This window comes from Aplysia californica, unplaced genomic scaffold, assembly GCF_000002075.1.
Source record: "Aplysia californica isolate F4 #8 unplaced genomic scaffold, AplCal3.0 scaffold00509, whole genome shotgun sequence".
Classification (NCBI taxonomy): Eukaryota; Metazoa; Mollusca; class Gastropoda; order Aplysiida; family Aplysiidae; genus Aplysia; species Aplysia californica.
This window is the reverse complement of record NW_004797779.1, coordinates 385,130-410,232: the sequence shown is the minus strand read 5'-3', so window position 1 is coordinate 410,232 and position 25,103 is coordinate 385,130. Positions and strand designations below refer to the sequence as shown.

The window sequence follows — 25,103 nt, the reverse complement described above, 5'->3', positions numbered from 1 at the left end:
GGGATCGGCAGGGACTGAAAGATAAAATTATAGGCCACCTCTATTTTCACCCCGCAGTCGTAGGCCTCTCGCCCGAGGTGAGAGGGTAAATCTTCTGGCTATTTTCACCCGGTGTGCGTTCACCTGTGCATTGGTTCAGGCCGATCACTCCGGGTGAGAGGGCGAGCCTTTTTGCTATTCTCACCCGCTGGGCGTTCACTGTGATACTAGTGTAAACAAACCGGGGGGGGAAAGAGATAGGGATACAGAAGGAGAAGCAAAAGCTTTCGGGCAAAACATGTGGCGATCAGCGTAGTTCAGCTCGATTAAAAAAGTATAATTTGAAGACAACAAAATTCAGTTTACTTTTGTGCTATAACATCATTGCTTTCTCTGTTTTTTGTCAATTTGATCATCCACACCGATAGACAGTATTCAGAAATTAGTTGGAAAAACAGGTCTTGTTTCACGTCGGGTAAGAAAAGCCAATGCTGGCAAGTCCCACCCGGGTTGAGAGGTTGATCGTATTTTTATTCTCACCTGGGGAGAGAATAGCCACTTCCAATGAAATGGCATACACTTCCACTTTCTGTTCTATTCAGATTTGGAGAGTTGGTATTATTTTACTCTTACACACCTGTCTCATGTGCAAATATTCTAAAACTAAAAAGACTTTCCTTGCTCATTTTTATCTGTTATATGAATTTTGATTTTATTTAAATAATTTAAATAATAAAATAAAATTAAAGTTCATATGAACAGATAAAAATGGTGTTGGAGACTTTAAAAAAAATCTAATTTGGTTATGGCAATAGATATCTTCTAGATCTCAGGGATAGTTGATTGCTGGTTCCTCAACCTACACTGCAACTGATTTTTACGACGTATGTAACCATTTTTCCTACTAATTAGTAAGAGTAGGGCCCTTCACCATCAGGCAGCTACATTCCGATTTCGAAGGTAAATCGACGTGTTTTTATACTGACAAGAATATTTTCAGTTTTGGTAGGAATTTTGAATGTTGCGGGGGTGGCAGCAGAAGCCTAATTTCATCATTTGCGAGCCACTTGATTAATAAATTTCTTTAAGAATCGCGATTTCGACTTGTGCATGAAAAAAAACTTTGTGTATAGGAAGTTCTGCACTTGAAATCTGCTGAAGAACCTGCTTTTTCTGTCTCCCGATGACAGGATTCTTTGCGGAGATTACTATATTTTCAAATGGTTCAACGTCAATTAGTGGCTTTCTTTCTTTACATTGAATTGAAAATATTCGTGGTGTCACAAAATGATACATTATTCATCCTTTTGTCTTTTTGTTGGTCCCCTTGAGTCTTCAGTCTTTGATGCTAAGGCTGGTAAAAAGTGAATAAAAGGTGGATTTCGCCTTCTTTTTTTTAAAGTGTGACTTTGTGAAATTGCGAATTTCTTTTTATCGAGGTTTACAAACTTGCAAGCTTGGGGTTAAATAGGGCCATCTGCTGTGTACTGTTTGTGTAGACAGCTCCTTTGACTGTTTGACTGTCATGAAATCCTGTTGGTGGGGTTATGAAATGGAAGGAGGAAAGAATGAAAGTCAATCCAACACAGTATTATATAATTATTACTCACAGTATAAGTTTGTTGCGCTTTTGAAGGTGTGAACTCAAACCTCCTCCCCATTCTGTGTTCTAGATATATATAGATTAGTTGTTGAATTGGCACCATCTTTGTGTCTCTGCTGGTTACCCGATAGTAAGAACTAATTGGAAAGTTCTCTTGGTTTGTATATGTTTGCATATTGTCATTAGCTTTTTCACGTTCAAGCAAGCGCAGAATGTGATTTTTAAGCTGTAGTGTGATGTTCTGTAAAGCGAAATGATGCATTTTACTTTTGTATTGAAATTTCCTGTTTACAATTGGAGTTGAACTATGATGCTTGATTCTAGAGAATGATAGTAGTAATCTTTCTGTCTATATTGTTGAAAATAATCTTACTGTGATATCTAGTAGGAGGAAGCTCATGCCACCTGCTGGCAGAGAGGTTTACTCATTTACTCTATCACCTCTGTAAAGTGAACAATGATGAATGATGTGTTTTCTTTTTTCAGTGGATGCAAGAAACAGATATTTGTTAACAGCTTTCAAGTATCATCCAAAGAAAAATGAGGTAAATATTTAAATTCTACTCTTACCTTTGGTCATTTGTGGTAGATCAAAGAATGTATAAAAACATGCCTTAGTTATGGGGGTTTTTTTTTGTTTCTACTGCTGATATTATGGCAAAAACATGTCACGTTTGAATAGAAAGATGTGTTTAGTTTACTGAAATTGATAAAATACCACTTTTGCCAAAACGCGAAGGTGCTGCACTTTGACCTGTAACAACAAGGTAGACTGATTAAACAAGATAAGCTAACAAAAGACTATCATTTTTTTGGGTCTGTCTTTTAGTCAAGACAGGGGGTTTCATGTCTGTGCGGAGGATGGATGACATGTTTCTTCATTTGTTCACGATCTTAACCCTTGAACCATGGACTCTGACATTTACCAAATTCCCATGTGTGAACCATCCCTACTTGGTTGACCCCAGCTGCACCTTTTCTACAGGGTAAGGTACTGAGAAATACGTGCTGGACCAGTTTACTCTCCTTACAGGATGCTGAAACACTGGTGGGTCAGGGCACTATAAATGCAAGCTTTGGGGTAAGAATAGAACAGAACATCCTGACCAGATGTGTGAAGAACTGTTTGATGCCTGTGATGCTTCTTGTACAAATTACGAGGCGGAGGCCACCACCATTGAAGCAGCAAATTATTGTATACCCAGACTAAAGCAAGGACATGGTAATCATCACAGATGGAAAAATCAGTACTCCAAGCTTTGGAAAGCCCAGCCTACCTATCTCTGGCACTAACCATAAACACTTTCATGCAGACCTATGCCGTCTACCTGACTTTACAGTGGATACTTGGCCATAGCAACATCCCAGGAAATAACAGAGTAAACACCCTTACAAAGAAGGGAATATCACAAACACAACCTCAAAATCGTGGTGGTTGGCCGGTGCTCTGGTGTGGTTTGCTCCTTCTTTCTTATCAAACTTTTATTGTCCTTACCTCTCCTTTTTTTCTTATATTACTCTCTAGTAAGACTTATCTTAGGCACTGAAATGACTTGTACTGCAAATGCTGTAAAACTCTAACTAAACTAACCAGAAATTTTAGTACTCAATGAAAACAGACAGTCAAGAACATCATCAAATGCAACATCAGGGAACAGATGGGCCATGTGCGAAATCAGAAGACTGTATCTTCAGACCTAACTTCCCAACTCAAAAAGATATACTTAATTCCCTGAGTAGAAGAGAACAGGCCACTATCTTCTGCACACGAACACCACACATCCCACTGAATTTTTGCCTGAACCAAACCTGTAAGGATACCACCCTTGCCCCCCCCCACTGTGTGACTGCCAGGATGAAATGGTCTCACACCACCTCTTTACCTGCCCTGCACTGAACAACCTGTGAGGTACCTACCTTCCTAACTGGTTGCCCAGATTTTGGGAACACTCTCTACAGCGAAAGATGCAGCTGATAAAAATAGTTAATTCTTTATCGTATCGACAGGCTGAAGGGGTCAAACTTCTGGTTACCGGATTGGAAAAGTTAATGTAATGTACTCTAAAGTAATTTGGGGATGCTGAGAACTCTGCTCTGAGCTAGTTTATCAGTCTTAGGCTGAAGATATACTAAGCTAGGTTTGAAGACAACAAACTGACAGACAAAATGCAGCGTGCGGAGATTACTAATAATACAAAGAGTTGACAGATAGGCCTATTATAACAAGTCCAGCTTGCAGACATTGTCTGAAGACAGCCGGGTTTGATTGTTGCATGCTGCATTCTATCCTTCAGGACAGCCAATCCTAGACAGGAAATGAGTCATCGCTCCTGCCGGGACAAGAATATCTAAAATGTCAAAAATGGCATCGAATCACATTTTAAAGTTTAGATTTGAGCTCTGCGTACTTGAAAACCCCTGGGTGCGAAGAATTTGCGATCGATTTTCAACGTATTTACAGCTTTTTTTTCATAATTAACAAGTTTGGTGAGCACATGTTTATCGCGCCATCTTTTTTGTAAATATAACAGCAATGCTAATCGTTGTTTCCTTGACAGCGCCATTGTATCTGATGAGGTCAATCCCCAAAGGCAACAGAATGTCGGGTGCAGTATAGTTAAATGCTTTTACATCCTTCTATTGTTTTCAATTTGCAGACACCAGGCAGATGGAGCTAGTATTTCCGGCCATATTGAATGTCAAGAAATATTCTCTATGTGGGTTCAAAGGATTAAGCGTCTTCACAGAATTAGAATCACTTTATTATTGATAATTTCCTGTATTATCCTGTTTTGGGAGGTTTTTTGCTTCCTCTAGTCTTAGGTCTGTCTTTCTTTCTATTTTCCATTTCAAGGTTGCAAGACTTGAGTTATGAACCTAGCCTTGTCAAACTTTTTCTCTGGCAAGAGTACTTTTCTTTTCCTTTTTTATTTTTTATTTTTTTATTTTTTTGGGGGGTATAAATTAACCCTACTGGTATTTTGTTTCTATTTCTAGAGTCCTGAAGCTACCGAAAAATTCCAAGAACTGACAACATTTTGTGCCATCTTGTTTGACACGTTTTGTAAGTCTTTTGTGGCCTGTTCAGATGTCCCTTCATAGTTGTGATTGCATTATGTACAGAAATATCACTGATGTTGTTGTGAAGTAATATCCTGACAATAGTTTTGCTTTCATTAATTTTGTTAATCCTGGTTTCCACACATAGATTCATAATTTCATGTTTTATAAAACTGTTACTTATTGCTGTCTGTAATATCGAAGATTTCGTGAACGTGTAGGCCTACCAATAAAGTATAAAAGTGCATTGACAGGGTGAATATTCTGTGGGTGGATTGTCTCCACTTTGTTTCTTTCTTGAAAGTATTGTGAGTTGCATCGTAACATTGATGGTCAGATTTATATTAAGGTTTATATGAGGTCGCAAAAAAAAATTGGCAAACATTTTGCATGCGATAATGGGATTCATGGGTTAAGCCTCTGATACACGCGTGATGTCTCTTGGTTAATATCTCCCCTTTTTTTTTCTTGTCTGTTGTTTGATGAGGAAAAGGGGTGGGGGTGGGGGGATGCCTCATGTAGGTCTCACTTCTTTTCTTTCTCATGTTGTTTATGTATTTTTTCCTTGGCAGTAAAAAAACAAGAAAGTCCTTTTCCTTGCCTTACCTATTAAAGTTTCTTTGTGTTTCCTCCTACTCATATCGACTTTCGGATTATTTCACTGTCTGAGAATGTTATCATATTAATAATAATAGCTCGTCCATCAATGTCAATACATCCACAGAAGAGAATATTTCTCTAGTGAAATAGAAGAATAAGAAGAACTAAAGATTAAGGTGACTCGTGGCCTCTGCTGTGGCCAATGAGACTAATTGTGGCAGAGAAAAGTTAGCCACATTCTGAATATTTAAAATCTCCACTTATATTTGATGATATGTGCAGCTTGTGGGCTTCTCTCTTGGTTTCAGCATTTCTTATTCGTGAAGCCTCATGATTTGTTGCCCACTGTGACTGCTGCTCTCCAGCTGGGTCTGTCAGGAGCTAGGCTCTTCCATGTTGAAGCATTAATGTTGAAGTGCTCCAGAGACATTTTATGCAGTCATGCAGTTGCAAGCGCTGTAGAACCTTAAAACTAAAAAAGAGACATTTCAGGGTGTATTTGTAGCACTTTTGGTACGCCAACCATATGTTTCCCTGAGGACAGTTCAGAATTGAACACTGCCTTTGGGATTCTGAAATCAGGCATTCTTACAACATGGCCAGCCCAGTAAAGTTGAGTTCTGAGAATGATAGTCTCTTATTGATATCGTGTTGCATTCACAGACACATTTGATCATTATATATATGACTTTGTGTGTTTCACATTATTCAGGAGTAATGAATGACATCTAATCTTCACCTTTTCCCAGGTATGGAGACCAAAGGCACTTCCTGTGAACGAGATTTCTGCAAGACCTGCAACGCTTTGGATGTGTTTTTGTCTAACCTCCAATACTGTGATAAATATTTTAAGGATGAAGTGAGCCTTTTCTCCTCCTTGATTCCATTATTAGTTGTGAGGAGGACAAAAATGTTGATTCAAGAGCACTGAAATAGCACTCTGCCTGCTTTGTGGTCACCTCCACGAAACTCCCATCGGCTTTTTTCATGCCCTTAATTTCAGAACCTCTGATAAGACTTCTTGCTACCTCCCTTAACTTCCAATGTTGCAATAGCCTTTGGCCTTGCATTTTTTCAGTTGCTGCTCATGGAATATGGTTATAAATAAAAAATAAAAATAATGTGGTAAAAGAAACATGCTGAATGTATGTTTCTATTTTTTTGTTTGCCTGTTGTAGCTCATCACTTACTTGTACTGGTTTTTATGATGTTACGGCCAGGCTCCTCACTGGTGTAAGTGGAAGACATAAGTTCAGTTGCCTTGTGAGTCTTTAAAATGTTTAAAGTACCTCCGTGTGTTCTGTGACGTTGCTTCTATTTCTGCTTGCGTTGGTCCTAACAGACAGAGTCAAAGCAGCCCACTTCCTAAATGATCTAAAGTGTGTCAGTGAAGATGTAAAACATTTTTATTTACAGTTGCATTTTTTTGGTCATGACTTTTTTTTTTTTTTTTTAAGAATCAGCATAATTTTTCCACATTTTGTAACATGGATTTTGTTTTCCTTCATTGCAGCTTAAGTAGGTGATCACGTTGTGGTTTTTTTTTCCCTATACCCAGCTTCGTAAAAAAAATTAGTGTGGAAAATTCTGGTTCAGTTTAAAATAAAAAGTTTAGTTACAAAGACTTTTAGAAAGTCCAGATATTTTAAGGATTACTTGGATTTACTTTACTTTTCCTTTCAACAAAGTGTGAAAGTCTATATTTATGTTGCTATGCACTTCTATTTTTTTTCTACAGGTAATCAAAAGTGAGATTTGGTTCTTTGATTTACTGAATCAGCTTGTAAGACAACACAGTAAGTTGTTTTCTCATAACAGAGTTTCAGGATATTGTTTAGTACATCTGAAAGATATATCAGGAATGTTCTTTTTAAAGAATAAATAATTTTTCCTGTATCTGGGTGTTTCCACCGGGGCAACAACTTTTCAAAGACTTTTAAAATAATAATAATAAAAGCATTTGTATCCTGCCTTTCCCCACAACATGGGCCCAAGGCGTACAATGTGAAACTATTTTAGTTTGGTGAGAGTTTCACTGCGCTTGCAACTACATAAGGTCATATGAGCGTGCAGGACACAAGTTGGTTGTTTTCATGTTAGTTCACAACATGGCTTGGTTTTACTTTATGGTTGAAGTTTAAAATTCGTGGTAAAAATTTAATAGTGAAAACACAATTAACATTTTTAATAGTATTATCTACATCTTTGAGTTGGTATCAACAATGGAGAACATATTCTTCAAGTTACTACATTTAGAATATTTCCTTCGGTCTCTTCAAAGTCCAGACATTAAAAATTTTATCAGGATGTGCCTAATAGATAGTAGAATTAGTACCGGTATTGCATCTGATACAAATAGCTTTTCATCTCCCTGCAAGAACCTATCTTTGCCATTGTTCTCTCTGGATGTACCATTCATTGGATTACAAGAAATAGCATTGGTTGTTGTACTAATGAATTACTGTGGGGGGGGGGGGGTGTAGTTTTTTTCTATACTTGTCAGAGTTAATTTTGCTTCCCAGGTTTCCTAAGAAAAATGTTTTTGCCTTTTAAGTAGGAATTATCACAGACCCTTTTGACTCTTGACTGTTAATGCTGAAACAAGTGACTCTTTCTTTGGAAAGCTGAAGTAATGCACATGTATTTTATTCCAATTTTTTAACCTTCATTAATTTGACTGAATCGCTGTTTAACATTTCGTCGGCTCAGAACTATTTTGTTCAAAGCGCCTCTTTACTCAAGTACACTTTAGACAAAATAGTTCTGAGGAGACGATTTTTTTTCTGTTAAATGTATGTGTCAGTACTGATCAGGATTTGCTTCCAATAGATAGTCATACAGTGTTGTTGATGTCACCAGTGTGTAGTCACTAAGACAAAAACCTTTTTTCAACAGGGTTCATGTCCAAGAAAAAAAAGAGGCAAAATCTACAAAAGCCACTCACAGACGAAGAAAAGGAACTCTTTGATTTTTACGACAGCATACCAGTAAGAATGTCAGACACCAATGAATTTATCAACCTTTGAATTTAGCCAAACCTTATGTGTGATGATAATGTCATTGAATTGGGAATTCTTAGCTTGTCCTTATCATAATCCTGAGAGAACAAAGAAGCAAAAGATCCTTTCTTCAGATTAAAGACATCTCGCATTTGATTAATATTTAAAATGTTAAAGTTACCTTAGGGTGGTTTGTTTCTCAAAAAAATTGATTCTGAAAATAATGGGCCTGATTTCATGTTACTGTTTTAAAAAAAATGTGAAGACTTAAATATATTTACGTATAAGTGTACTTTTAAGGACCATAGTTCACTGAATATGCAATCTTTCCTAGACATGACTTTGTTGGTTATTGTCATTTTGTTTTTGGTGTTGAAGATGTTTATGTACAATTTTAGGCTGATGTTCTCCATTTTATAGTTGCTTTTCATGATACTTTTTTAACCATGTTTGTAGTGAAACACATGCTTAGTGGACAGGTTTTCAGGTCCTTATTGTTTTGTTAAACACTTATTTTTTTTCTATATTTAAAACATGCATATAATGAAATTCTTACAAATGGAAAAGATTTCGGCATCTCGTCAATTTCACTACGAGCATGCTAGACTGTTTGATGGTTAATAACTGGTGCAATCAGCATTTTTTAAGCTTTTTTTCTAAAGCCTATCCGAACGTTGTGTTTTACTATCGTATCCATATGACGTGGGGAACTCTGTGCCACCACTTTCAAAGAGGAAATTTACTCATTAATCCGATCCGTACGCTTTGCATAGCAGTCTGTCAAATGATTTTTTGAGAAATACTGAAAGTTTCAAAGAGATTTTCGTACTAGAAGTATTCTAAAATGTGAAGAATACAACCCCAGGGGTACAAAATGACCCCAGGCCGTACGGATAGGGTTAAAGAGCTCTAGGTTGTTTGGGTCAAGCTAAACATCTAGGACATTTACATTCAGTTGAGCACAGATAACTCTAACATGCAAAACATGGGAGTTCATGGATTGCTTGAACAATATGCTATTCCCTGACTGAGCTGCTATATTTTCTTGGGGTATTGGTAGCACCCTATTCTCGAACACTACGAATGTGTCGGACAATTTGTCTCAAAAAGTTCAAATTTCTCCTCACGATAGTCTTGAATTTAAATTTGCTCTGTTGCATGATGAAAAAAACACACTCTCATCATTATTGAGAGTATCAGGGTACACGAGCCGACCAGTCTCTCCCCCATTCAGCATGATTGTTATAGTGCTATCAAGACGCATCGTGGCACATCACCTGTAATAGGCATACGGTGCTAAAACTTCCTTGAATCTGTTCATGTGAGGATGGGTGGTGGGCTGTGATCAAAGAAAGACAGTGTGTCGTTGCATTGGGCCGTATGGTGTATTAATTATGTTTTGTTTGTATGCGTGCGTATGTGTGAATTTGGAGGTATGGATCTGTAGTAATTACACGAGAGGGGCGGGAAGAGTGCTTTGACTAGTCGTTGCCTCAGAACTATTTTGTCCAAAGTGCTCTTGATTTAAACCGTAAAACCCTGCACATCTTCCGATCTATCAGACTGGGAATCATTGTCTGGGTCTGGTTCAGGATAAAAAATGTCAAAAATTTTGTGGCCTGATTGGCCTGGCAGCGAAAAGTCATTCATTAAAAAAAAACCTTGCGAAAATTCCAAACTTTGGTGTAGAACTGCTCTGATTTCTTTATTGATACTTGAACTTTCCGCTGGCGACAGAGTCATCTGGAGTTACATCCCCTGTTTCTAGCACTGGGAATTAAACGATAAAGCTGACCAGGGAATACCAGCGATGTAGAAAAGCACGGCGTTAGCGGTTACCAGCGGTATAGAGTTTTAAAGGTTAAATATACTTTGGACAAAATAGTTTTGAGGCGACCAAGTGTTGATTACATCATCATTGTCGTGATCTGATGTAAAAGCAATTTTCTTAATCGTAAAGCGCATCAGCATCTGTTTGTTCCTTTCTTCTGCTTCTACACTGAACAAGGTGCACGCACTATCCATCCTTCTATTCTTTTATCTATGCCATGCCGGGTATTTTTCATGACAGAAGAGAAAACTTAATTGTCTGACAACACACAGCCCCAGTTACTTCATTGATTTTCTTTGATGTCTTTTTAAAATAAATAATTATTGTGGTTTGCTTCAATTACGGATGTGTAGAACACATTTGCCAACCCCCGAAATGTTTGAGATATGTCTGATCAACTGTTGCTTATTCCTTGCAGTAGTCTTATCTTATCTTCACCGTTTTGGCTAACAATAGTCAAGACGTTTACTTTACCATCTTTGGCAGCAGTGAGTATTCACCATTTGTATTTCAGAACCCAATGGAGCAGAGACGCAAGTCTGTAAATGCAGAGATAAAAGAACAGCAAAGATGCAGCAGAGTCAAAGATTCGACGGAGGAGGACAGTAGAGGTTTGTGTAGCACATTGTTGGGATTATTCGGTGGGGGTGGGGGTTTCCACCCACCTCTATTGACAATAGTAAAATAATGATAATTGATAGCTTTTGTATAGTACAACAGCAAACTTTGTGTGCTTTACAATCCATGTTATTAATCCCAGAAGTCTCGATAGCATTCTGAAGCAATCTCAACTTCCTGGGAAGCATACAGTGCAAGCTGTCATTTGTAGGCGCTAAAACTCTCACATACGGATAGATCTTTTTGCTGTCTATGGCTGGGTACCCATTCCCACCTGGGCGAAGTGAGCAAAATTTGTCTAAAGTGCCTTTCCCAAGGACACGTCCTGGTAGCGTGACCCCGGTGGGTGCTTGGCGGGTGCTCTGAGGTGGTCTACTCCTACTTTCCTATCAACCATCTTCCTTATCAGTCTTTATTCTTTTTTTGTGTTGGTTACTCTCTTGTAACACCTCTAATCTTTGGCACTTATCCCCCCCCCCCCCCCAGGGCAGTGCTACTGACTGAAGTTACTTAAAGCCATTCCCAAAGGGGGGATATAATTATAAACATGTTCTTATGCACAGTAGAATTGTAAATGGGCTCGTTTATCAATGTCGTGCTCATACTTTGTCAGAGCAACACAGGGGGAACTGCTGCTTTTTCTTTCTCATCTTTACTATCGTCATTTTCCCTCTACTTTTTTTGTATGTTTGTAACTCTCTTGTCAACTGCTATTTTTGGGGTGCCTTGAGAGTAGAAGCAGACTTTGTGCTGTTGAGGCGAGAGAGGTAAGCAGGGCAAGCCTGATTCCCCATTTGGACTTCTCTTTTAACATCCACCCCTTGGTGCTCATATGACCTTCCTTATACAGTTGCGAACGCAGTAACACCTTACTGAAACTAAATGCACCTATATGATGACCTTATTGTGTTGCAAGTGCCGTAAAACACTTACCGATACTAGAACAAACAGCCTGACCATTAGACTACCAATGCCACTGTTGACTTCAGTTTTCATCCTGGCATGATTCATATAGGTATAGTTCTTTCTGAAATTGGTTTTGCAGACCTGCCTCTCATTCCGATTTAGTCGGGATATCCCGATTTTTTCCCCCAAATCTCAAGCATCCTGATTTTTCTGGTTTTGATCACATGTATCCTGATTTTTTGTTCCAGTCTGCTGTTGCGCCAAATTTTTCTAAAAACTTTCTCCGCCTTCTTCTCTGCAGCGGGAATCACCCGTTGAACTTTTTCTAAGCTGGTACTCGGAACATTATTTTCCGACATATCGATGCTGGGTTTAGTAGTTGACTCCCTCCAAGTTGTGTTTGATCTTCGCCTGCACTCTGCGATGATAGCCTCTTAATTGTTACAATTGCGACATACAAATAATGGATAGTATTCGTAGTTCTGCTGTTACTTTCAAATCAAGCCTCGTCCGAGGTCTAGTAACCGCGCGTTCACACCAAACACTTGGACTAGTGACAGTAGTTCTAACCCTTATACAACTAACTGCGCTGACAAGACTAGCACTCGGCCATTTTCGTTGCTTTGGTCTGAATGCAAATGAGGGATAAGAGATATTTTTGTACAATTAATCGGTTGGCCATTGTCGTTAGCGTGGAACGACTGTCGCTCGTTTGTGGTGTGAACGTGCATTTAGTGGGGCCTGTCAGTAAAACTGTTTCAATCGTGCGTTCGCATCACATGACATGATTTCGGCGTGTGAGTTCTACGTGTGTCGGGGACTGTCTGTTGACGGGGTCAACTTGAGTTCATGGACACTGGATGAAGTGTCTTTTGGGACTTATTGGTTGGACTAGGAGTGCTTGACATGATGCTTCAAAATTTTAAAATAAATAGTGATAAACACACACACACGCACACACACAAACAAATAAACAAACACACACTGAGAGCATAATATATTTGTCGACACACCTGGGAAATTTTAATGTCGGCTTGGCAGTCACCTTGGTGATTTGCTTTTGTTCCCGATTTTTTTTCCCCTGAGATCCTGATTTTGACATTTCATAGAGTGGCAGGTCTGGTTTTGCGTCACTTTCATTATGGGGTATAAATGAGTGAAACTGTGCTTTAAGTCTTTCTTTTATATTAATGGCAAAGTAACAAATTGCTCTTCTTGTAGGCCCTCATGGTTTCACTGTTCTCTTTCTCATCAAGCCTGCAGAGATTTTGTTCCCACATATTTAATTCTAATATCTTATTTTCACTTCAATCAGACACTTCTGGCCAACAGGATACAACAACAAGCAGTGAGAATTCTTCTGGTTTGCTGACATCATCTTCCTTAGAAAGTGCTGATGCTGTTGAACGACATGCTTCGGACAAAGAGGTCACTGATGCATCCGTTATGGACACGGTTCAAGTGGAGAGTAAAAAGCAAGTAAGTCTTTGTTGAAGTTTAATAGTAGTCGTCGTCATCATTGTCTTTCTCACCTTGTATCTGGGAATAGGTCACGAACAAACACTTTCCACCTTTCGCTATCCTGGGCTAGCTTCTTGATGTTACTACATGTCTTCCCACTTTGCTGTACATCAATTTCTGTCACTCTTCTCCAGGTTCCACGTGGTCTTCCAAGAAATTAATGTTTAATTCCGTATGTTTTTCGAGTTACTGGATGGTAAATCATTCTTTTACTTTTTTTGGGTGTATTTTTTAATAAAATCTTACTTTTTTGGGTGTATTTTTAGTCAGCTTGTGTTCCTTTCCTCCTAGAAGAATTATTGTAATAGTAACTGAAGAAGAAAAAAAAAATGGCATGAAGATATGAGCAAAATAAACAAAACACTTTTGTTACATACTTAACTGTCAGAATAGGGAGGACTATTCCTCCTTTGTGCGCAGCCAATTTTTGTCATCAAAGGTTTCAGATCACACCCTTCCCCATAGCTCCACTTTCGTCTACCTATTTGCATAAAAGAAACTCTCTTTTCGGGGTCACCCCTTGACCTGTTAGCTTCCTCTTTTTCTTTTCCTATTCAAAGAGTACTAATCCCCCCACCACGTAGAGGTGGGTCTATTTGGGGGTGGGGGGGGGGGGGTCATAAAAGAAACTCCAAAATGAAAAATGAATAAAAGTGAGTAATGCAAGCAGTAAATATTTACAGTTTAGTAATAGATATGTGAATTTGCTGAGGTTTGGACAATTTTGGTTACGACCATAAACAACCAAGTGATTCTGTGAGCCTGCTGAACTGGCATGCTGTAGATTTAACAGTTAACTCCTTTTAATCCAAATTGATTTCATGGATTTTCTTGAACAGCCGGAATGAAATTTGCTCTGTCTTTTAAAATTTGCTTAAATTTTTGCATCACCAACCGTTTTGGGTCTTGATCCATCTCGTTCACCATGCCCAAAAAATTAACCATTGGCAACATCGGAATAGTGAATAGTGAGATTGAGTGCAGAAAAAGCAGGAGTATTGTAAGGGAATTTGATTAACAATCTTAATTTGGAAAGTGACTCAAATTCTAGGTCCAAATTTTCTGTGAGATAATGCGTTGCCATTTTTAAAAAAAATGCCTTCAAGCGTCATATTCTCATTAGGAAAAGAAGGAAGCATCATAATGTCTATTTTTAACTTGATCAATATTGTAAACATTGATTTGGAGGACTTGAAAGAAATATGTGTTTAATTAGGGGAGACGAAAATGACATGTTCTGTGTCGCTTTGGTGGAATGGGGTTAATGAGAACGACACAGAGGGTGTAATTTTTGCTGATAAGAGTTAAGGTTACGTATTATTACTCAGGATTGTTTTTTTCCAGTGATATTTTAAGTGGTAACTGAACTCCAAAGTGTCTTTTGTATTGTATTTCAACAATTTTCTCAGAAAGGGAAGAAGGAGAAACCTAACAAATATACTGTAACCAAGAAAGAAAAGAAGGAAAGAGAAGCTAAAAGGAAGATGGTGAGCTGTATAGTTTATGGCTGCATGTTGAAAAGAGCACTCACATTAGTTTTGGGTTTTTTTATGCTAAGAAGTTGTAGTGCATAACTAAATATTCCAGTTGGCTAATACATTTTTCATGTTTGAAAGCATGTTTTACAGATGCACTAATTTATTCAATTGTTTTGTTGTTTTGAATTACACTTGTAAGGTACCTACAGTATTTTAATAATTCTACTTTTTTTAAGGTGCTATTTTTTGCATCTCTCTACTCTTGGAGGAAACAGTCCATGGCTTGTTTCCCAGTACTGTGATAAACAGCATCAGATGTTGCAGACATTTTGAAGGTTTTTTTATAGGATAGCGGGAGAAATGTTATCCTTTGAGAACTATTTGTATTCGTTTCACAGAAGACTCATATGTGCCGCGACGTGGTGGAATCAGGCGCTCGTCAATTTAAGGGCATATGGGGTTATTGTTATTATCTTAAAGCCTGTACATTTGCCTTGCTTTTGGTGAAAAAAAATTCGTGTTGAATAGAAGTCAAAATATTTGCGATAGAAGGAGGTCAGGGTCGCCTGGTTTCAGAGACGAAATTAGCGAGAAAATGATCGCCAAAGTTTGGTAATTTCCATATCTTGAGAGTCCTTGGAAACTTAAAATTGACATTTTTTGCTCCTTTAATCAACGTTTTCAGTAAAATCCGCACAGAAATGTGTTTTTAAATGGATATAAAAAGTGTTGAGCCAAAATAAAAAGAAAATTAGAACAAAATTGCCCATCAGTCAGAAATGCCAATTTCTTTGATTTAGACGAGTGCCCGATTTCACCACGATGCCTCACATATGTTTACTTGTTTTGTTACTACTGATGTTCACTACGGATTGCTTGCTCCTCTTTTCCCTATCAAACATCTATCATCCATATTAAATCTCTCTTCCATCTTTTTTGTGTTTGTTACCCTCTTGTAACTCCTCTAATCTTAGGCACTTATATGACCTTTTTGTGTTGCAAGTGCTGTAAAACTCTTAATACACAAAAAGAAGTCATCCGTGGAACAGAATAGTTTTGCATGCTCTATCCATCTGCCTGTTGAGTCTTCAGCTCAGGCAATTATCTTCTCAGAACTGACAATCTTTGACCGTGTTTTTACTGATTATTCTCACAACAAATAATGGTTTATCAAAAATGTATGATTTCACCTCTAGTTTCAATTTGTTCATTCTTTTTCAAACATCAGTGGGTGATTGTTGTTTGTATTCTTGCATTCCAAGTTGTTCTTTTATTTTTTGTAGCTTTTTTTTTTCCTAAGAAGACTGACCTCTTGTGTTTTCTGCAGAAGATGTGCATCTCTCTTGCTTTGATTTTTTTTCTTTCCTTTGTTTCTCTTGAGATAAGATAAGCTTTCAGGAATGGGAGAGGGAAATGTTGTAGCAATTGCTACATGTTATAATCTAGTTTCAGAACATTGAAGAGACTGAAAAGGGAAGTTCAGCAGAGTTTTCAGAAAAGAGGTTTTCTGTTGGCTTGGGAGAATAATACACCATTTTTATAGTACATCAGAGTTTTTAACTATAGATAAAATGACAGGGAAGGATAAAGGAAAATGTTCTGGAAAGGTTATTGACCAACTGCAGTAGATATGAATAATGCACAAGGAAAATTGTTGCCCCAAGAGTAGATACTCGAGAAAACATGCGGATGGTAGGGTAGCCCATATTTACAAATTTGGCGGAATCATCACGATTTTGATTCAATTTATGAAAATACGATCGTAATACCTCTTCTGATTTTTAAAAATTTCGGATGCCAACCTTCCCGATGTAAAAGGAGAGAAAAACTACTAAACTCTGACAGTCTATGTCACGCGTCATGTGTAGATGTCTAACTGTAGCATCCTCTTTGCCTTGAGCCCTCAGTGCCACTTTGCCCTTAAAAAAACATTAGACTTTAGAAGTGCCGAGTGGGTGGTTGGCGGGTGCTCTGGTGTCGTTTGCTCCTGCTTTCCTATCAAACATCTATCGTCCTTATCTCCCCTTCTTCTTTTTTATGTGTGTTACTCTCTTGTAACACCTCTTATCTTCTGGCGCTCTTATGACCTTATGCAGTTGCGAGCTCCGTAAAACCTCTACTGAAACTTTTAAAAAAGAAGTGCCGAATCCAGGACTAAGTAAATATTAGGTTGACAGGATGTTGGCAAATTCCTGTCTTTTTGTGCTGTGTTTGACAGCCAAGGCCATTGAGAGATGGGCTTTTTTTTTTTCATGGATCTATGTTTGAAACTTAATATTTTCTTTTTTTTTCCTTCTTCACTCGACCAGTGACGAGCCCGTCCAGACCGCTATTTTCATCATGCCTTTGTTTGCGTTACTTTTGTACTTGCTTGACTACAACCCATGCCCATGACACCCCAGGAAAGAAGATGGTTCATTGCCTTTACTTATAATATAAAAAGAATTTTAAAACTAGATTACTAATTTTTTATTTGCTTATTACTAAAACATATGCTGGCTGCTCTGGGATGGCTGGTGGGTGCTCTGGTGGGGTTTGCTCCTTCTTTCCTATCAAACAGACGTTATAAAGTGTAAGTTTACTCAATCAGCATTACTGAGCAAGACGCACTGCCGAGGTTGATCTTCCCAAGTCAACCATTGGGCAGGTGAAAAGGGCATTTTGTTTACGTATATTTTCAACCTTGAGCCAAAACACTCAAGAAAATGGAATTTCACTGACATGTACTCATAAGATCTTTGCTACAATTATTATGGTCATATTTTAGAATAAATCAAGATGTCACTCTTTTTTCCAGCTGAAATTTTTCGCAAGTTGACTGACAGAGTTGACGTCTCTTTTGCTTTGCCTTTGTACTATGATCCAATGCAGTCTGTCTGCCTAGTGACACTTGATACTTAAGCAGGGTCAACATCAAGATTGTCCTTCAACAATGCTTTGTGTCATGGGTAGGATGAAGACTAGATGACCAATAAGAACCACTGATACAAACGTGATGTGTGTTGACAAAATGAGTTACTTCTTGGATTCAAGCCCTATGGAAATAGGTACATCATGCTTATAGGGGAAGTTTTTACAATTTATAGGTGTGAAATAATAAAAGGCATGTCGTACGTAAAGAATAAGGCATCAATAGAAAATCTACCAATTTGACCCATGTGTCAATTTTTGGCCAATATCTTCATTTGTAGATTGTGAGAAGTAAAATCGTACTTTTCGCTTAATTCTTTTTATTGTACAGGCGCTGTAAGATAAGTGGTTACCTGACTGACATTTTTGTTCTTTGCTCCAGGAAATAGTAGGGATCAGGCATGTGCTTATGAAAAAGTGTAAGCTTGATGAGAGTGTAGTGGAGAAAAAGGAGTCTGCCATTGTTCTGTAAGTAACAGGAATTGCTGTTGTTACTTTGCTTGTTGTTGGGGTCTCTATTTGTATGTTTCTTCTGCTTTTTTTCCCCATTGCTATTGTTTCTGTCTTTATTCATACTTTATACTTCTTTGGTCAAACTGATGAAGTGGAACCAGCCATTTTCTTTTCATTGAAAGAAAGATAAAAATGTACTTAATTTCTGATTTTTCCATAAATTTGTAAAAGTTGATGGTCAGCACAAAAGAAATCTAAGTGATTGGTCATTCATCCGCGTTAAGTGAGATACCTTTTGGCTTTCTCGTTTTTGAGGGTTGTTTTTTCCCAAGGATGTTTGGAAAGAAAATTAATTTGTGACTCATCTTTTATCTTATATCTGAGAAGTATTTTTACTTGTCCCACATTTACACATTTTTTTCTTTTCAATCTCATGGCAACAACTTTATTTTCATCTATTCTCATTTTTTTTCTCAGGTCCAGAGACAGTATTTGTTCTTCATCAAAAAATGAAATAGAAAGACAAAGGTTAGAAAAAGAAAGGAGGAAACTAAGCTGGGAAAAGCGGATGCGAGACCTGGCCAGAGCGGACAAAGAGCATGCCAAGAAGATGAAAAGACTAGCCAAAAAGGGCAAAGCTGCAAGTATTCTTGAACTAATATTGGGAGAGAAAATTATGGTCATGTGGGGTTTTCTAGTACTACTGATAGGGGGATGTAACTTACCACGGGAAACCCTGTTCCCCAATCGCAGGGGACTTGGATCTCACTCTGTCTTCACTCCTCTCTTCTCTCTCTCTTGCCCTTTTTTACTTCCATTGGAGCATAGGCCATCAACAATTCTCCAACGAAGCCTGTCCTGTGCTTCCTTTTCTAGCTGTTTCCATAATGTTCTTGCCTTTTCCATTTCCGCTTGTACCGCTCACCTCATCTTTGGTCTTCCTTTCTTTCGTTTTCCTTGTGGATTCCATGTCAAAGCCTGTCTGATGATGCTTCTCAGGGGTCTCCTCAGGGTGTGCCCAATCCATTTCCATTTCTTCACCTGTATGTCTTCTTTTACTGGCCTTTGGTTTGTTCTTTCCCACAGTTGAGCATTTGTGACTCGATTGTATCACTTGATCCCCACTATCCTTCTTAGGCATCCATTTAGAAAGCTTGCAGTTTCCTTGCTGCTGATGCTGTGAGCCTCCATGTCTCTGTACTATACAGTAGAACTGTCTTAAGGTTTGTTTTGAAGATCCTCAGCTTGGTGTTCAATTCCAGTTCCTTAGACATCCATATATTCCTGAAGAATTTTTCCAACAAAAATCCGACTTATCCGACCTGAACAAAAATTTCCTACCAATTTCCGACTTTCTGACTTCCCTGGCCACCCTGTGACCGACCCTGGTGAGGCAATGGCAGGGAGTGAGTTAAGGAGTGAATTATTTATTGAGTGTATTTTGGAGAATGACATTAAGAGTAAAAAATCATAGAAAAGTTATTTTTGTAGAATAGAATTGAAGAGTGAAAAGAAACAAGCTCCTCCAATTCACCTGACTGTGCAGATGTACATTTCTTACAGTAAATTCAATGTAGAACTGCACTCTGATTTTGTTGGTATGCCATACTTGAATCTGATAGTTCACATCTCCAAAATGAATGAGGTTATCCCTGAACTTATATGATCAACCTCATGATGAAATGAGTGAAGTCTTCACATGAATTCTTTTTATCTCCAGCAAGCGGGTTCCAGCGGTCAACTTCGACATCAAATTACTTTTTTGGCAATTGACGAATATAGGTCTCTTTTTACCAGGAGTTGGTTCATTAGATGAACTATCAAATGGATTCTTTGGTTTTGATTTAATTACCCATTTAGTGACGTTATTTGTCATTTTTAGATTTAGTATCAAAACGTCCGGCGTTATGGGTTTACCCCCCTTAGAGATAAAATGTTAAAATGGGTTTCATCTGTTTCATATTTTTATGTAAAACAAGAACAAGTAATACATTGTTAAAAAAAGGTTGATTGCTTAAAAAATATGAGTCTTGTTTTTTATGACCAGACTAGACATGACCAATAAAAAGTACAGGGGAGTCTGGTTAATCTGAAAACAGTAGTAAATCAAAAGAAAATGTAATCCCCAATTTTTTAAATTTTATTTTTTTCATATTTGAGCAACCTCTCTTAATTGAAAATCTGGCAGTCCTGCAGATTTTAGTTTAAGCAGACTCCATTGTATTTTAAAATGAAGTATTCAGGTAGCTTGGCCCAAATAAAAACTAATAGTGTAATGGAAAAGTTTTTTTTTAAAATGCCAACCGAATTGTGAAAGACGTTAATTGACATAAGCACTTATGTCATGAAATTTGTTCAAAAGGTAGATTTCACCCTTTGCAGAATAAATAAGCATGCTAGCAAAATTCCATTATGTGCATAACGCATGAGATAATATACTATATTTCACAAGCATATTCTCTTTTGTGTCATATATGATCTGAAACTTTAGAGTTCTCCTATATTCACTTTCTTTTCTGCTCTCTAGCAATGTTCTGTCATCTGCTTTCGTCTCCTCTTTCTGCCCCCACCCCCTCACCTCCTTCGCCCCCTCCTCTGGGCTCCTGACTCTTTCTGCAGCCATTCTACTGCTACTCCTTGGCTCCTTCTTACTGCTGTCTTTCAGCTACACCCCTGATCTTCTGGTAGGAAAAATCTACACCTAGCCTTCCCGCACAAGGGCCAAAAATCTCGGAGGGCCCATGTGCAAGTTGTGTACTTTAAAGATCCCTTGGTGGTCTAAAATCAATAAGAGTAGGCTTCAGCCGTCACCTAGGCAAAATTCAAAATTTCCTACCAACTGAAAATGTTAGGTGTGTCCTGCGCACTCATATGACCTTATGCAGTTGCGAGTGTCGTAAAACACTTACCAAAAAAAAAAGAAGAAAAAAAAGAGTTCTCCTAGACTAAGTGGGGGATGCAGATGCAATATGTATCTAGATTTTGAACGGTGATACTTCATTTGTTCTTGTACATATTTCGTCTGTAGTTGTGTTCCTCCATTAATATATGTTTTATGTTGATGACATATGGTAAACTTAAGCCTGTTCAATTGGAAGGTTGCAGGACTTAATTATAACATTGTTTTTCAGTCTAATTCATTATATTTGACGAAGGGGACAGGTTTTCATGTAATTTTTCCACTTGTCTTTTTTTCTAGAGTGCTTCCATGGAACACACTGATGGTGATGTGACCATATCAACTTCAAACTCCTCTTTTGATGTGAGATTTGCCATAATTTTTTATTTAAAAATAAAAAGTTATAATTTACTTATTTGAGTATTTGTTTGATTCTAAATTTTCTTCTGCTGAACATTTAAAATCTATATGTGCCTGGTAGAGGATGAACTTGATTAATTGAAAATGGAAACAAGTTTAGGGTTTAAAAAAATTGAGGTGGGGGGTTATTGTTCCTATATCTCATCTGCTACATTTGTCAACTTTCATGTTCTTTACAATAAGGTGTACGTTGGTGACAATTGTAGGTAATACAATTTCTTGGATATTAATGTCCAAACTAAAGCTTTTTACGTATGTGCAGAGAAACAGATCATCAATTTGGTAGAAACACAATGAGAAGTAGAATCCGTATCCTGGTGCAACAAGGAAAACAAAAAAGTTTTTAAGCACATCAAAAAGGGAATGAAACATAATTATTAAAGATGACACTGTTTAATACATGTACAAAGAAACATTTTGATATCTGAGTTCTATGGTCTCAGGTGACAAAGATGATATCAATGAAATGAAAAGAAGATCTCTTCCAGGATCTGTTTTAACATGCAAAACTCAAAATTTCTTTGAAAGCCGGTATTTCCTATAGCTGCCTTTGAATGTGAATCCTGAAAAAACAAATTGTCATATCAGAAAAGGCAATAAGCTTATTTCAGTTGAGAAAACTGGTTTTGTTTTTCCTTCTTTTGTCTTGATCAGAATCAAAACGAGTCATCCAGTTGTGGCCAGTCACTGTCAGAGCCCCAGCAAAATCTGAGTACTGCCTCGTCCTCTTCAGACAACAGAAGCCAAGAGATCAGCATTTGCTCTTGTTTTAAAGTAATATTTACAATTGCATAGCTCGAACATGTTCACTCGCATATCGTTGCTGTCACCAGCAATCCACTTTTATCCAAATTTTGAGAATTTTTTTATATTTACACCCTCCCAAAACTCTATGCACCTTTCAGCATCACCAAAATGCTGTTTAAGCTATGGTCAAGGCTTACCATTTTCACGCTTTTCATGATTCCTGATAGGAACAATGCAACAAAAACTAGTTTTTTTTGTCTCTCATGGGAAAAAACACTCAAACAGACTTGAGTAGATTGCATGTGACACCCTTGAATTGTTTGCTGTCACTTTCCTATACTGGGTAATGTACATTTTTGTGTGATCTATTTCATTTTTTTTTTCAGTATCATTTTGTCCTTTGCTTTTCATAGCAAAATATGGCAGTTACTGCGCTGAGTTGCTGTAACCTGCGACTTATTTGAGATTCCAGGAAGTGCAGAACGTTCCCGCCTTTTTTCCTTTGCTTTTTGTTTCTCATGTTGCAGTTTGCCTCTATTTTGTAAATTCATCAATATCTAGATATCAACCAAAAGACACCTGTGTGTATCAAAGGTTTAATCTTTCCCTTTTTAAGTCTTAAGGACCTTAAAAATTGCGAGTGATAAAAGTATGCTTACTTATGATTCACAAATAGCAACATGGGAACTTGGTTTGTGAGGGTTGCAGATGCAATTTGTATCTAGCTTTTGAGTAATGACATTTTATGCTCATACCTGTATATATACATACATATATGCATTCAGCATTCATATTTCTTTGTTCGTGAATTATTTGGCTGGTGGTGATATTTAATGGAAGGCTTCCTGGCCTTCATTTTGTTTTCTGTCAAGTTCATTTCATTGAACGCTTTAGTCGTGGAGGGGACAGATTTTTAATGTAATTTTTCCTCTTGTATTTTTTTCCCAGAGTACTTCTATGGAACACTCTTGTGATGATGTGACAACGTCAACTTCGAACTCCTCATTTGAAGTGAGATTTGCCATAATGCAGTTGAACTGGTTTTCTTGTTACTGTGTGATGTTTTATCTTCTGTGAATGAAGTATTATACTCAGTGATCATGTGATCGATGTAAAGCACTGAGAGCTTATATTCGTATGGGATAGAGTGCTATATATACCCAATCCTCGTTGGTGGTTGGCATGTGCTCTGGTGTGGTTTGCTTCTTCTTTCCTATCAAACCTCTATCGTCCTTTTCTCCGCTTCTTCTTCTTTCAGTTTGTTACTCTCTTGTAACACCCAATCTTCTGACGCTCTTCGTATGACCTTATGCAGTTGCGAGCGCAGTAAAACCTCTACTAAAACAAAGAGTGCTAGCTATATATATATATCTCTATTTATTATTATTATTATTATTATTATTATTATTGTTAATACTTCATTTAGTAAAATTTACTTGTTTGAGCTCAGTAGTCTCAGCCTAAATACATGCAATTTAAAGACATGGTCTGCTCAAATGCACACTTTCTTCATATGACTTTTTTTTACTATATTATTTAGACATACAAGCGCGCAATCACTGTCTCTAAACATGTACTTTGTTCTGAGAAACACATTGGCGGATAATGCTTGATAAAATGACTTGGAAAAAGTCTCTAAGAATGTGTGATGTCATCCAAGCATAAATTGCTGAGTTGCAAGAGTAGATGACAGGTAGTCAGGAATGGTTGCTTGAAAAGCCACATGGCTGAGTGCTCTTCATAATGAGACATAACTATTGAAAATGAAACTATTGAATTGGAAGAAAAATTAGAATGTCTGGGTTCTAAAATCACAAGTGAAAAAGATGTCACTAATGAAAAAAAGGTCTGGTCTTTTCCACGGTTTATAAAAAGAACCAAAAACCAAAATTTCTATGAACGCTGTATTCCCCATACATAAACTATGAATGTGATTCTTGAACATAAAGTAAATCATCACAGGAGAAAATACAATAAACTTATTTCAGTTGCGAAAATTGTTTTTCTTTTTCCTTCTTTTGTCTTGATCAGAATCAGAACAAGTCATCACCCAATCATGGCCAACCGCTCTCAGAGTCCCGGCAAAATCTGATTACGGCCTCGTCACCATCAGGCAACAAAAGCCAAGCAACCAACAGTTGCTCCAGGGCTAAAAAGCCAGAGAAAAGTTATACTGACAAACATTTTGAGATGTTTTGGAACCTCCTAAAGGTGAGTGGTGGCCATTTACTGTCAGAATGAAACTGATTTTCTAGTTTTGAAGTAAAACTTACAAACCCACAGTTCTTTCATATGCTTACTCGTACTTTCATTGGTTAAAGTACATTGGTGTGTGATCTGTTTAATTTTTAATTTTTAAAAAAAATGTTTATTCTGTCCTTTTCTTCCTTTGGCAAAATATGACAGTTACTGTTCTGAGTCACTGCAGCCTGCAACTTAACAACTTATGAGAGATTCCAAAAAGTGTAGAATGTTCTTGAATTATTTGCTATTTTGTTTCTTGTGCTGCAGTTTACTTTAGTATTGTAAATTCACCCACATCTAGATGCTGACCCAAGCCCAAAGACACCAGTGTGTATTATTAGGTTAAACTTTTTTTTTTTCTCCCGAAACTGATTCAATTCAGACTCCAACTCTATGATTCACAAATAACAGTTTGTACATGAATACTGCTTCAGATGTGATCAAAGTAGCCTATCAAGAATATTACAGCTCATTTTCAAATTTAGAGCAAAATCGGAAATTAGATATGCACACCTGCCACTCATCCCGATTTAGTCGGGATATCCCGATTTTTTGCCCCAAATCTCAAGCATCCCGATTTTCCCGATTTCGATCGCGTGTATCCCGATTTTTTGTCCCAGTCCGCTGTTGTGCCGGATTTTTCTAAAAACTTACTCTGCCTTCTACTTTATCGTGGGAAGCACCCGTTGAACTTTTTGTCAGTAGGAACCCGGAGCACTATTTCCCGAAATATCGATGCCGCATTTAGTAGTTGACTCGCCCCAAGTTGTGTGTGCTCTTTTCCCGCACCCACAATTCTCCGATGATAGCCTGGTAACTGTTACAATTTGGGACA

At 37.6% G+C, this 25,103-nt stretch overlaps 1 protein-coding gene across 2 annotated transcripts in view; it reads left to right on the top strand.

Annotated features, from left to right (window-relative positions):
• The window catches only part of LOC101859191 (serine-rich adhesin for platelets), a 45,134-nt gene that overhangs the window by 5,753 nt on the left and 14,278 nt on the right, over positions 1–25,103 (top strand). Inside the window, exons 2-15 of one of the 2 annotated variants that reach the window (XM_005106054.3) lie at positions 2,069–2,127; positions 4,580–4,646; positions 5,992–6,101; positions 6,981–7,038; positions 8,138–8,229; positions 10,587–10,683; positions 12,912–13,075; positions 14,527–14,604; positions 17,888–17,973; positions 18,436–18,598; positions 21,158–21,220; positions 21,932–22,051; positions 22,973–23,035; positions 24,056–24,235. In XM_005106054.3, coding sequence (XP_005106111.1) covers positions 2,069–2,127; positions 4,580–4,646; positions 5,992–6,101; positions 6,981–7,038; positions 8,138–8,229; positions 10,587–10,683; positions 12,912–13,075; positions 14,527–14,604; positions 17,888–17,973; positions 18,436–18,598; positions 21,158–21,220; positions 21,932–22,051; positions 22,973–23,035; positions 24,056–24,235 — 1,400 coding nt within the window. The remainder of the gene's footprint in view (positions 1–2,068; positions 2,128–4,579; positions 4,647–5,991; positions 6,102–6,980; positions 7,039–8,137; positions 8,230–10,586; positions 10,684–12,911; positions 13,076–14,526; positions 14,605–17,887; positions 17,974–18,435; positions 18,599–21,157; positions 21,221–21,931; positions 22,052–22,972; positions 23,036–24,055; positions 24,236–25,103) is intronic. The other variant, XM_005106055.3, reaches the window with a different exon arrangement.